This window comes from Salmo salar, chromosome ssa16 (genome assembly GCF_905237065.1).
Source record: "Salmo salar chromosome ssa16, Ssal_v3.1, whole genome shotgun sequence".
NCBI classification, from domain to species: Eukaryota; Metazoa; Chordata; class Actinopteri; order Salmoniformes; family Salmonidae; genus Salmo; species Salmo salar.
In genome coordinates, this window is record NC_059457.1 from 50,829,088 (window position 1) to 50,842,006 (window position 12,919).

The window sequence follows — 12,919 nt, forward strand, 5'->3', positions numbered from 1 at the left end:
GTCCCCGGCCACTAGGAGAGCTTATTGCTTATGGCCTTATACAGCTTGTTGAGTGTGGTCTTAGAGCCAGCATAAGTTTGTGGTGGTAAATAGACAGCTATGAAAAATATAGATGAAAACTCGCTTGGTAAATAGTGTGGTCTACAGCTTATCATGAGATACTCTACCTCAGGCAAGCAAAACCTCGAGACTTCCTTAATATTAGATTTTGCGCACCAGCTGTTATTGAGAAATAGAGACAGACCGCCACCCCTCGTCTTACCGGTGATGTTCTGTCTTGCCGATGCTGGGAAAACCCAGCCAATTGTATGTCTTTATTCAGGCAAAACTCGGTGAAACATAAGATATTACAGTTGGTCAGATAGTCTTGAATGGAGCTCATCCAATTTATTCTCCAATGATTGCGCGTTGGCCAATAGGATGGATGGTAGAGGCGTTAACCACTCGCCAACTAATTCTCACAAGGCACCCGGACGTGTGTCCCCTATATTGCTGTCTCACCTTCATGCGAATGACGGGGATTTTGGCCTGGGCCTGTAACAGCATTAAATATTTCACGTCCAACTCGTTAAAGAAAAAATCTTCATCCAGTTCGAGGTGAGTAATCGTTGTTCTGATATCCAGAAGCTTTTTTTTTCGGTCATAAGAGACTATGGCAGAAACATTATGTACAAAATAAGTTACAAACAATGCGAAAAAACACAGAAAATAGCACAATTGGTTAGGAGCCCGTAAAACGGCAGCCATCTTCTCCGGCGCTATTTCAATTGAACAGTTAATAAACTATCGTTGCACGGAGTCTGCAAAGCACTTACTGTAATTGCCAAAGGAATAACTCCAAATAATGATCTTCGTTAACCCTTTTTTTTCATAAGATGATAGAGACCTCCACATCTTCCTTGCTAATCATCCTTCGGATTAATAGGGACAGGCAATCCATCCAATTATCTGTAGTGTACAGAGTCTCGGGACGCTACCAGGTAACAGTGGAAAGGCCACTTACAGGTTTACTGTCCTGGCTCAAACTGAAACACGAGGGACTTTGGCCACATTCGTCCTCCCAAACCTCTCTCTTTGCGCCGAGGTGGAGGAGGCTACCGTTTTTCAGCATATCACTTTGTACCTTTTTTGTTTGCTGATCCTGTGCAAAGGACATTGCAACTTTGTTTACAAGTGCTCAAGGGGTAATCCTGAAAGGATGTAATGGAAAAAATTCAGCTAATTGCGCCACCTGGGCATGACTCCAAGAGATCTCTTAGATGCTGTTGTCAAGGGAACCCTGAACCGGTTAAACCCAAAGGAGGTGGGGTGTTTTGAGTGTGTTCAAAGCATTGTGGGAGAAAATACCATTCCTTTGTCTTTTCTAATATGTCTATTTATGTCTAGCGCTGTACGGAGAACCGGTTAACTGGAAGCTAAAGGAGTGCTAGCTAGATATTTCTGATCCGATGTTCCAGCATAACAAACGTCAAAGGCAGCAAAGATGTGCTCTACGGAGCAGCCCTGCCTCATTATGCTGTAATCTCTTGGTGAGGAGGGACATCCCAGTCAGCCTTAGGATACTAACATACTGTACATTAGAACATCTTGTTCTTTGTTTGTAACCATTGTCTGCTCTGAATCTTTGTTAAGTTAGCGTCATCCTGCTAGCTCCTCGTCAGTGGGTCTTTTAAAAAGCCAAAATGTGCAATTTTGGGAGCCAAATATGTGTCCTCCTGCCACAACCTGAGGGACAACCAGTGAAAAGTGCAATGCAATGTAATGTCATATAATATTTTCCATTTAGTTTTGTTTTGGCTTTCATACCATGTCATGAGGCTTCTCAGTCATGTTGAGACTGGCTTACTACTGTTGCTTTAATGTATTGTTATTCTCATTTATATTTGGTATTGCTATTTGGTATTTCTTTTTCATGTTGATATCCTAGGGACAGATGCATCCGCCAACACCCTACTGTTTGAGCTTGCACACGGATTATATTTTGTTTCATTATGATTTACGTTGTAGTACAAAGTGATGAATGCTCATTATATTAGAGCATAATTGTTGCTATACCTAAAAAGCTTACCATTGTAATAGAAAATTATGGATCATTGTCCATTCCCAAAGTCATTCATAATTTCTGTAAGATTAGAAGGGCTATACTGCACTGTAAGCCATTAGCCACTTTGCCAATTGTCTAGCGTGAGTATATACAGTATATGACAGTTAGCTATTTGCCTATTGTCTAGCGTGAGTATATGACAGTTAGCTATTTGCCTATTGTCTAGCGTGAGTATATGTGACCGTTAGCTCTCCATGAGTGTATTGAATGATATATTGCCTTGTGTAATCTACTACCCTATTTGTGTTTTTGACCTATGTCTGCTATTTGAAATGTACTTTTTATTGGACTGGAATCTCTGTGACCTTTGACTACTTTACATCTGTGGTTCACAGAGCTATCGACCTCCCTAATAGACCAGTGAGACTTTTAATGTACATCTAAACAGTGTTGTGCTCCATCTAGAGCCATATAAAAACATGGCCGTTATGGACCTCACAATATGAGGGCCATGCCTGTCTGCAAACTGTTTTAATTACAAATCATATTAAATAAATTATATGGGCTAGTTAATTATGGATCGTAAATACACCCACAAATCCAGACTTTTACTTTGGAGGGAACAGTTCAGGCATAAAATATGCACCGCCTGCTTGCTGAAAAACAATGCTGATTGAACAGCAGCTTGCAGTGTGTGTGTGTGTGTGTGTGCGTGCGTGTGTGTGCGGTGCGTGCGTGTGTGATAGTGAACGTGTGTGTGTGTGTGTGTGTGTGTGTGTGTGTGTGTGTGTGTGTGTGTGTGTGGTGATAGTGAGTGTGTGTGTGTGTGTGTGACAGAGTGTGTGTGTGTGTGTGTGTGATAGTGAATGTGTGTGTGTGACAGAGTGTGTGTGTGTGTGTGTGTGTGTGTGTGTGTGTGTGATAGTGAACGTGGGTGTGTGTGTGTGACAGTGTTTGAGCTCAAGAACACATTGAATGGGTGGAGGGCATACTCTTATGCAAGGTATCTTATAGATGCATTATTTACCGATGCTACAAAGTTAGAAACAGTCTTCTATTGGCAATTGATCCGTGTCACTCTAGGTCATCTGAAGATAATAGTGCTGCCAGTATGCAGAATAGAATAGACCTCTGTGTTTGTCTGAGGAAAGCAGCATTCAGCTCCTCTCCTGAACACCGGAGTATCTAGAAAGGGAATACTAAGGTCATTGCTGTAAAGGCCAAATCTTTATCACGGACCTTGTGGAAGGACTGCGGAACTACTTTCTCTGACCTTGTGGAAGGACTGCGGAACTACTTTCTCTGACCTTGTGGAAGGACTGAGGAACTACTTTCTCTGACCTTGTGGAAGGACTGAGGAACTACTTTCACTGACCTTGTGGAAGGACTGAGGAACTACTTTCACTGACCTTGTGGAAGGACTGCGGAACTACTTTCATAAAATGTACAAATTCACCATCTGCCCCTTTTTTTAGATTGATTAAGATGTTGCTTTGTGACATGGCACTTTGTGACATGGCATATGTTGTGTCATGTTTGTGAGCAGTCTAGTCACATCTTTCCATTTACTTCTCAGACTAGTGAAGGTAGGCAGTTTGCAGCTCATTTAATGCACACGTCTGTTTTTTTATGTGGTTGCTTATCTACGTCCAGATATGCACCAGATCCCAGTCTGATTACGGAATGAGACAGCAAGAATGTTGGCTTTGTTTAAGGCTCTGGAAGCTAAAAATGGCAGGTGTTTTAAACAATTATAAAGAATGAAAAGTTAACTCACAGAAGTAAAAAGGACAAAGAGAGGCCTTGTCTAACAAAAGACAGTCAACAAACACAGCATTGTTAACTGAACTTTTAGATAGTACTAGTATTTGAATACAAAGAAGCACAAGATAAACATTTGTTGTGTAGCGCAATAGAGTGCATTGCTGGTTGGGATTAAAAATAAAAAGATCAAAATCCTTCTCTTCAATATATAATTATTAAAAAAACACATGGTATTTTATAAAACAACTTAGCATATTGAAGCCTACAGAGCCCATTTTATAAGTTTAACATCAGAACATCACTATGCTGTCACCACAGCACAGAAATACACACACATGCACGGACACACACACACACACACACACACACACACACACACACACACACACACACACACACACACACACACACACACACACACACACACACACACACTCAAGCACTTTTCATTTATATCAAGCACAGAAAACAGAAGCGTACAATAGCATCTGCTATAACCATACGATCCACATATTGCTTCAAAGCAACACCGAAAAGCACACTGACAATCGACTACATCTACAAGAATAGATGGCTTAATTATGTCCTAGCCTAATGCCATGCTGCAAGGTAATGCATTATGGAAATGCATACACATTAGGAAAGTTTAGCTGCTTATGAGGTGTAAAAATTGTCTTTTTCCTAAACTGCATTGGATATGGGCTAAACATTTTGCTGATATAGAACCTAATTTCTAATTATGCTAAGACTACTTGATTGGGTAGATTCACTTAGTAATGTGAAGTCATTCTGTTAAGACTAGCTGATTGGGTAGATTCACTTGGTAATGTGAAGTCATTCTGATAAGACTACCTGATTGGGTAGATTCACTTGGTAATGTGAAGTCATTCTGATAAGACTACCTGATTGGGTAGATTCACTTGGTAATGTGAAGTCATTCTGCTAAGACTACCTGATTGGGTAGATTCACTTGGTAATGTTACAGTAAAAGCCCACTAAGGTACACCTGAGGAACTCTCACTAAAAATTCCTGCACTACATTGATAAGGTGTTGCTGCTGCAACAACATATTTAAGTAAGGTTTCAAGTTACATCGCATATCATTTAAATACATCTCTGAAATGACATTTAGATAAAATGTCATTCCTGGCTACAGCTGAAATACTGGCTGGTTATTAGTTGGTGATTTGGAATGTAACATGCATTTTATACCACATAGAGCAGCTGAAAAATTTAATAAAATCAATGTTGTTGCTTTTTGCTGTCATGAGGTTATTCATATGTGAGAAGGGGTCGAGTTAGGCTCAAGAGTGGAGGGTAGATATGGGATGCTCAAAGCCTTGCCATTGATTTTATCATCACCAAAAATAGGAGGAAAATTCAGTTGAGGGGGTGAGAGGGATAGGGGATGTTCGGAGGGGTTGCGATGGTTCTGCCCACCTTGGTTGTCACCGTGAGGAGGGGTTTCACTTCTGAAGACGCCTTACTGGGTATCTCCTTCAGGACCATGGCAACAGTCTTATCTGCAGCCCTAGAATCTCTCCCCTATAACAAGTGAAATCAACAATGACTCGTGTCAGGACAATTGGTTCAGGCAATGTTTTTGCCCTCTAGGGCATCTTACCAACTTTACTTTATGATGATGGAATTATATAATAGACTATGGTGAGCTATCTAGGAAAAAACAGCAACATTGATTGAAAACATACCCACAAGACTATGACAATGGCTATAGAGGGGTTACTATACACAGAGAAGCATGGTCTCTTGCAGTGGAGGCTACTCAGAGGAGGAAGGGGAGGACCATCCTGCTCAGTGAATTTCATAAAAACAAAAACATTTACAAATTTAAAGGTTATCCTTTTTAGACTCTATACTAAATATATTCAAATGTCACCAAATAATTGATTAAAACACTGTTTTGGAATGAAGGTCTACAGTAGCCTCAACAGCACTCTGTAAGGTAGCACCATGGTGTAGCTGGAGGACAGCTAGCTTCCATCCTCCTCTGGGTACATTGACTTCAATACAAAACCTAGGAGGTTCATGGTTCTCACACCCTTCCATAGACTTATACAGTAATTATGACAACTTCAAGAGGATGTCCTCCAACCTATCAGAGCTCCTGCAGCATAAACCGACATCTTGTCCACCCAATCAAAGGATCAGAGAATGAATCTAGTACTGAAAGTATAAGCTACAGCTATCTAGCACTGCAGTACATGAAATGTGGTGAGTAGTTGACTCAAAGAGAAACAATAGTTGAACAGTTTTAAACAAATTAATTTCTTCAGAATTAAGGAGAACCATGGGAGAAATAGAGAGTGTATCATTTGTTTTCCAGTTTCACTTACTTAGCTAGCAAATGCAGCTAGATAGTTTAGCCTACTCAAACACCCTGCTCAAACAGAGGAATGCTATGTTAGCTAGCTGGCTATGATTATCCAAACTGCTAAACTGTTTACTGACTATACACTGGAACTTTACTGCATGATTGTAGTGGGTTTACTAACGTGTTAGTTCTATTAGCTATGTTGATTATGACGTTACTTTAGCTAATATGCTAACAATGATGTGTGTAGCGGTTATGATATGGTTTGGCTTTGAACGTTTTTTTCACCTGGTCACATACAGCTGATGTGTTGTGCATTAAAGTCCACAAATGAAGACAAAAGGGGAGAAGAGGAGAGTGCATGGATGCGAGAAGGAATACAACGTGGCTGCTATGAAAGTGAAATGTGTTTGCGCGTGATCACAGGTGTATTCAGTCCACTGATTCTGTTGAATAACTTTTCTTAAACGGAAGCAAACAGAGCGAAACGGCGATAAACGTACCTGAATTTGTCCAATACAAACTCTCATTTGCAACTATTGGTCTAATGATCAAGGCGGTATTGAATGTGTCACTGTCTGTCACCTCAAACTTTTCTCTCGACCCGTGTGCACCTACATTGTAAACTTTCATTCATAGGCTAGGTTGTAGCAACCTCTTGAAAATTTGAGTATCATGTAGTAACCTAAACCTATCAATGTTACATTGAACTGGGTGAATGGAATATGAACAACAGGCGTCAGGTTGCCTAGTGGTTAGAGCATTGGGTCAGTAACCAAAAGGTTGCTGGATGGAATCCCAGATCTGACAAGGTGAAAATCTGCTTTTCTTCCCTTGAGCAAGGCCGTTAACACCGGGCGCTATGGATGTCAATTAAAGCAGCCCTACGTACCTCTCAGAGGAGTTGGGTTAAATGCGAAAGACACATTTCAGTTGAAGGCATTCAGTTGTACAACTGACAAGGTATCCCCTTTCCCCAATATGCTGTAATAGAAATATGGCCATGCTCATAAAAAATAAAATGGCCTCCCACATCTTAAATGGCACTGACCGCCACTGGTCTCTTGTTACCTTCAGCAATTTGATCAGATATAGCTAGCATCTCTAATGATGACGAGTGGACAATACAGTAGGAATGTGCTAGTCAGTCTCTCATTGTTTAGAAGTATCTAGGCTGGGTGATGAACTATACACATGTCTACTGGATGACTGCCAAGGGGACATAGGGCCATACTGGAAAGTTGCAGTCACGTTTCAGCGTGACCTCATACCGTGACTGTCCCTCGCCTTATTACAAGGCTGAAATTGATTTCAAAAGCCCATTGTTATCCTGATTCTAGACCGTAAAACCATCAACAATCTGGCAAAATAAATGAATTGTTTTCACAGAACTCAACTGTTATTTTAGATGGGTTCATATCACCAATAGATGTATTGTTGGAGAAATATGAAGGTTCTGGCTATATAAAGGTGACCTACCCAAAACATTGAACATGAATAGCAGAACATTTGGAGTGCATTCATGTTACCAGCATTTTACATACTGTATGTACAGTGTAATCACTAAGTCTTGATATACTATATTCAGTATACAAGAAGCCCTGTACTGTACAATCAAACATGCAAACCCTGTTTCAATATTTCTGTGCAGTTACACTGTTGTTTTTGACTTGTGGTTACCTGATTCCATTGTCTAGGACCCTTTGTATTTGACGAGTGTATAACCTGCATTAGAGAATAAGTATTTTTCCCCATTGACTCTGTGCTCCCTTAAGCTTGATTCTAATTTGATGGCACAATGTGTGCACATGTTCTCGAGGTACCGTACCCAGAGAGCTTAATACTCCTGTTAGACCCGTACAGCCACCTGTGTCCACACTACACCAACAGTAAGTCAACCCAACTGTATAAGTAAAAGCAGCCTCCACTAAGAGTGTTCCATTCATACCGCCAGGACATTTTAAAAAGCCTGCTTTGGCTAAATCTGTGTTTCCACTAATCTTTTGAGTGGCTGGTGTATCAAGAAAAATGTCTGCAAGCGAAGGAAGAGTGAGTTATAGTTGTACGCTGCAAAATATGTCCAAGAAACTGTGGATCGTGTTTGGGAAAGATTGTCTTTGATGTGTGTTGTGTGCTAGGTCAAGGTGTAGGTTTCTTTGTGTTTGACATAAACACACATTTCGGTCAGATTTGGATACATCCCAGGTGACGAGAAAACTTAGCTTTATGCTTATACTTCAACTTTGTGTCTATTATCAACACAGCTACGTAGTGTAAACAGCAGAATCTTGAATAACTCATTATGAAAATACTCTTGGCTTGATTGTGCTGACAATAGGTGGTATAGGTAAAACAGTGCCTTTTATCCCTTCTCTGTGGGGTCTGCAGAATGTGGGGGAAAATAGCTTAAATAGCTTCGAAATATGATGGTGATCATAAACAAGGGGTACAACAAAGCCCTCAATTAGTTAGAGGAAGTTGATTATTTTTCATGAACTTTCAATGACATATCAGACAGGTAATTTATCAAACCATATTCACCTAGAAACTACAGGTTTATTACAGCAGCATGGCTTCAGAGCCATACGAAACATACTTTATGTATTTCTGAGCACCTCCAAGATGTATGATACCTACTAATGGTCTAGTTGCTTTAGACAGAATGAACGTAGGGAGGTTTGTCGGGGAGGCTGGTAGGACATAATCCGTGACTGTTTAGCAGTACAAAGGTTCCATGTTCGAGTGGCGTCGGGGACAACCGTAAACAAAAAACCTAACCATTTCCTATCCCTTAACCCAATTCACCTCAAATCTAATGTTATCTTTCGCATAAATCAAATCACATTTGATTGGTCACATACACATATTTAGCAGATGTTATTGCGGGTGTAGCAAAATGCTTGTGTTCCTAGCTCCAACAGTACAGTAATATCTAACAATTCGCAACAATACACACAAATCTAAAAGTTAATAGAATGGAATTAAGAAATGTATACATATTAGACTGAGCAATGTCAGAGTGGCATTGACTAAAAGACAGTAGAATAGAGTACACTATATACATATGAGATGAGTAAAGCAGTACGTAAACATTATTTAAATGTTATTAAAGGGACTGATGTTCCATTATTAAAGTGGTCAGTAATTCCAAGTCTAAGTGTAAAGGGAAGCAGCCTCTAAAGTGCAGGGTGGAAGCTGGCTAGTGATGGCTATTTAACAGTCTGATGGCCTTGTGATAGAAGCTGTTTTTCAGGCTCTCGGTCCCAGCTTTGATGCACATGTACTAACCTCGCCTTCTGAATGATAGCGGGGTGAACAGGCCATGAACAGGCCGTGGTGGTTGATGTTCGTGATGATCTTTTTGGCCTTCCTGTGACATCGGGTGCTGTAGGTATCCTGGAGGGCAGGTAGTTTGCCCCCGATGATGTGTTGGGCAGACCGCACCACCCTCTGGAGAGCTTTGCGATTGAGGGCGGTGCAGTTGCCGTACCAGGCGGTGATACAGCCCGACAGGATACTCTCAATTGTGCATCTGTAAAAGTTTGTGAGGGTTTTAGGGGCCAAGCAAAATTTCTTCAGTCTCCTGAGGTTGAAGAAGCGCTGTTGCGCCTTCTTCACCACACTGTCGGTGTGGGTGGACCATTTCAGAACCTCATTGACCTGTACGCTGAGGAACTTAAAGCTTTCCACCTTCTCCACTGCAGTCCTGTCGATGTGGATAGGGGCATGGTCCCTCTGCTGATTCCTGAAGTCCACGATCAGCTCCTTTGTTTATGTTGACGTTGAGTGAGAGGTTATTTTACTGGCACCACTCGCCCATGGCCCTCACCTACTCTCTGTAGGCTGTCTTGTCATTGCTGGTAATCAGGCCTACTACTGTTGTGTCGTCTGCAGACTTGATGATTGAGTTGGAGGCGTGCGTGGCAACGAAGTCATGGGTGAACAGGGAGTACAGGAGGGGACTGAGCACGCACCCTTGTGGGGCCCCTGTGTTGAGGATCAGTGAAGTAGAGGTTTTGTTTCCTACCTTCACCACCTGGCGGCGGCCCATCAGGAAGTCCAGGACCCAGTTGCACAGGGCGGGGTTCAGACCCAGGGCCCCGAGCTTAATGATGAGCTTGGAGGGTACTATGGTGTTGAATGCTGAGCTATAGTCAATGAACAGCATTCTTACATAGGTATTCCTCTTGTTCAGATGGGACATATTTAGCAGATGTTATTGCGGGTGTAATAAAATGCTACATGAATTCACCTAACCTTTGTTATTTTAGTTCTTCTAAACTTTTACGTAAATTATCCTAACTTTAGTTGTTAGTTCCACTAACCGCCAACGTAAATTCTCCCTGTAATTCTCTGTTGTTGTTACGGCAACAAGCAAACTGGTCTCAGAAAAAGACATATAATGCTATACATCCCCTAAAACGTATGATAAGTTACCTCATCCAATTTGTACGGTATTGCATGACCGGGTAAGACGTATGATACTATACGTCCTATAATTCTTATGATATTGTACGACTGCTCATATTTAATACTGGAGTGTTACAGGTTTACATACAGAATAATACAAATTGTCCTGAGACCACGTTGATTATAGTACTTAATCCCATTTCTGAAAATCGCTACATGATGTGTTCTTTGTGGCTTTTTTCTATCAATATATACCAATACAATTTTATTAAACTAGACTGGAACATTAAATAAAATTAAGATAAGCAATTAAGTTGAATAAACATTGTTTGTTCGCTAAATACTTATACAAGTCCCTATAGTAACTACTGCTGCATGTATAGTTAGTTGCTATGGGATTGCGGTCTCTCTTAAAGGATAACTCTCAAAACCAAGTTCCTGACACCAAGTTCCTGACACCAAGTTCCTGACATCAAGTTCCTGACATCAAGTTCCTGACACCAGGTTCCTGACACCAAGTTCCTGACACCAAGTTCCTGACACCAAGTTCCTGACATCAAGTTCCTGACATCAAGTTCCTGACACCAAGTTCCTGACACCAAGTTCCTGACATCAAGTTCCTGACACCAAGTTCCTGACATCAAGTACCTGACACCAAGTACCTGACACCAGGTTCCTGACACCAGGTTCCTGACACCAAGTTCCAGACACCAGGTTCCTGACACCAAGTTCCAGACACCAAGTTCCTGCCACCAATTGCTATTTGTGGTGTAAATTCGAATCCCCATGGGGTGCCCAAAAAATCTTTGAAATATGTACTCATCAATTCAATCCAACCGGCATTGCAATATTTATGCAGTTGCTCTTTTTCCAGTGGTCAAATGAACTCACAGATTGGTCTTGGGTACTGTATAAAAACCTACAACTACTACCATGGCGACCCCACTCACATGTATGCTTTAACTTTTCAGAATTAGAGGTGTGGGATGAATACTGTAAATAAAGGATTACATTTTTTATCTGCCCAATGTGGGATTAGAATTTACAACCATTGAACTGAGCCAACTGTCGTAGCGGACTGCGTCACCAATCAGTCATAGCAGTCGGGAAAAAATACGAGTTGACATGACCACCACTGTCATGTATTTCTTGTTACGATGGATTTAGCAACTAATATAAACGTATAATGCTCATACAGTAGTTTACATGTTTTTTTGTTGTTCGTAAAAGCACATAGATCTGTATGAAATGGCAAGCAAAAAACATAGAATTTTGTCATATGCGGAAATGTGCCTTACTGCCTTTTGAATTTTGTGTAATGTCAGTAATCTAGTAAAGGAAACATCATGCAAAATATATTGGCACGCTGTCACCTGCTTTTATAGTAAGCCTTGAAGTGGCACCACCCAGCACATGTAGAAGGGAGTGGATTTCATACCGAACCCCTCCTATGCGATGACACAGAGGCACCATCGGGATTTCAATGTTAGAATTGAACCGCTAGGGGCAAAAAGAGATTTACTACTGAAAGACCAACATATATCACTTTTGCATCAAACTGTCAAAATGAAGACCAGAATTGACGTGTTTCACTATAACTAAGCCTGAAACATCTGTTTTTTTTAATGGGGTTTTATCTTTCTCATGAAAGTTACTCTTTAAAGTAAAATTACATCTCCTGCTAATTACTGCCGATAAAGCACTACGTCAACAATTTTATCAAAAGATTAGGTGTCCTTGGTGGCTGAGTAAATAAACGTTTCTGTTAGTTTCGTTACCAAGTTAATACATTTACAATCCCCTGGTCACCAATCCCCTGGTCACCAATCCCCTGTTCACCAATACCCTGGTCACCAATCCCCTGGTCACCAGACCAAATTCATTGTTCTGAACTAATAGAATTCCTGGAGGGTAGAACTTACGTCTTCCTCTGGAAATCTAAAGGGGTAGGACATAATGCTTAGTTAATTACGTGGTCTGTTGGTTTAAAGCATAACGCTCCGGTAGAGGAGGGTTTCCCAAACTCGGTCCTAGGGCCCCCCTTGGGAGCACGTCTAGTTTTTTTGCCCCCTAGCACTACACAGCTGATTCAAATAACCAACTCATCATCAAGCTTTGTTTACTTGAATCAGCTGTGTAGTGCTGGGGGGGGGGGGGGGGAACTAAATGTGCACCCAAGCGGGGCCCCAGGAACGACTTTGGGAAACCCTGTGGTAGAGGACAGTCTCACTAATGTAATTCCATGATTTTTGTTAGTCTGGAGATGGATAGACTTGTTTTTATTGAATCAGCTTACAGCAACAATAATATGGTTCATTGTAGTAGCACACTACCTCAGTTCTACAGTATAATAAAATCAAGGGATATAC

The 12,919-nt window shown here is 41.1% G+C and overlaps 1 protein-coding gene across 4 annotated transcripts in view; it reads right to left on the bottom strand.

The window, feature by feature from the left end:
• LOC106574138 (PEX5-related protein) overlaps nucleotides 1-12,919 on the bottom strand; it is a 180,177-nt gene that overhangs the window by 88,733 nt on the left and 78,525 nt on the right. For 3 of the 4 annotated variants that reach the window (XR_001321480.2, XM_045697394.1, XM_045697395.1), the window contains exon 2: nucleotides 5,249-5,353. The exons of the other annotated variant lie outside the window; for it this stretch is intronic. Coding sequence is in view for 2 of the 3 variants with exons in the window: in XM_045697394.1 (XP_045553350.1) it covers nucleotides 5,249-5,353 (105 nt within the window). In the remaining variant the exon portion in view is untranslated. The remainder of the gene's footprint in view (nucleotides 1-5,248; nucleotides 5,354-12,919) is intronic. 4 annotated transcript variants of the gene reach the window in all.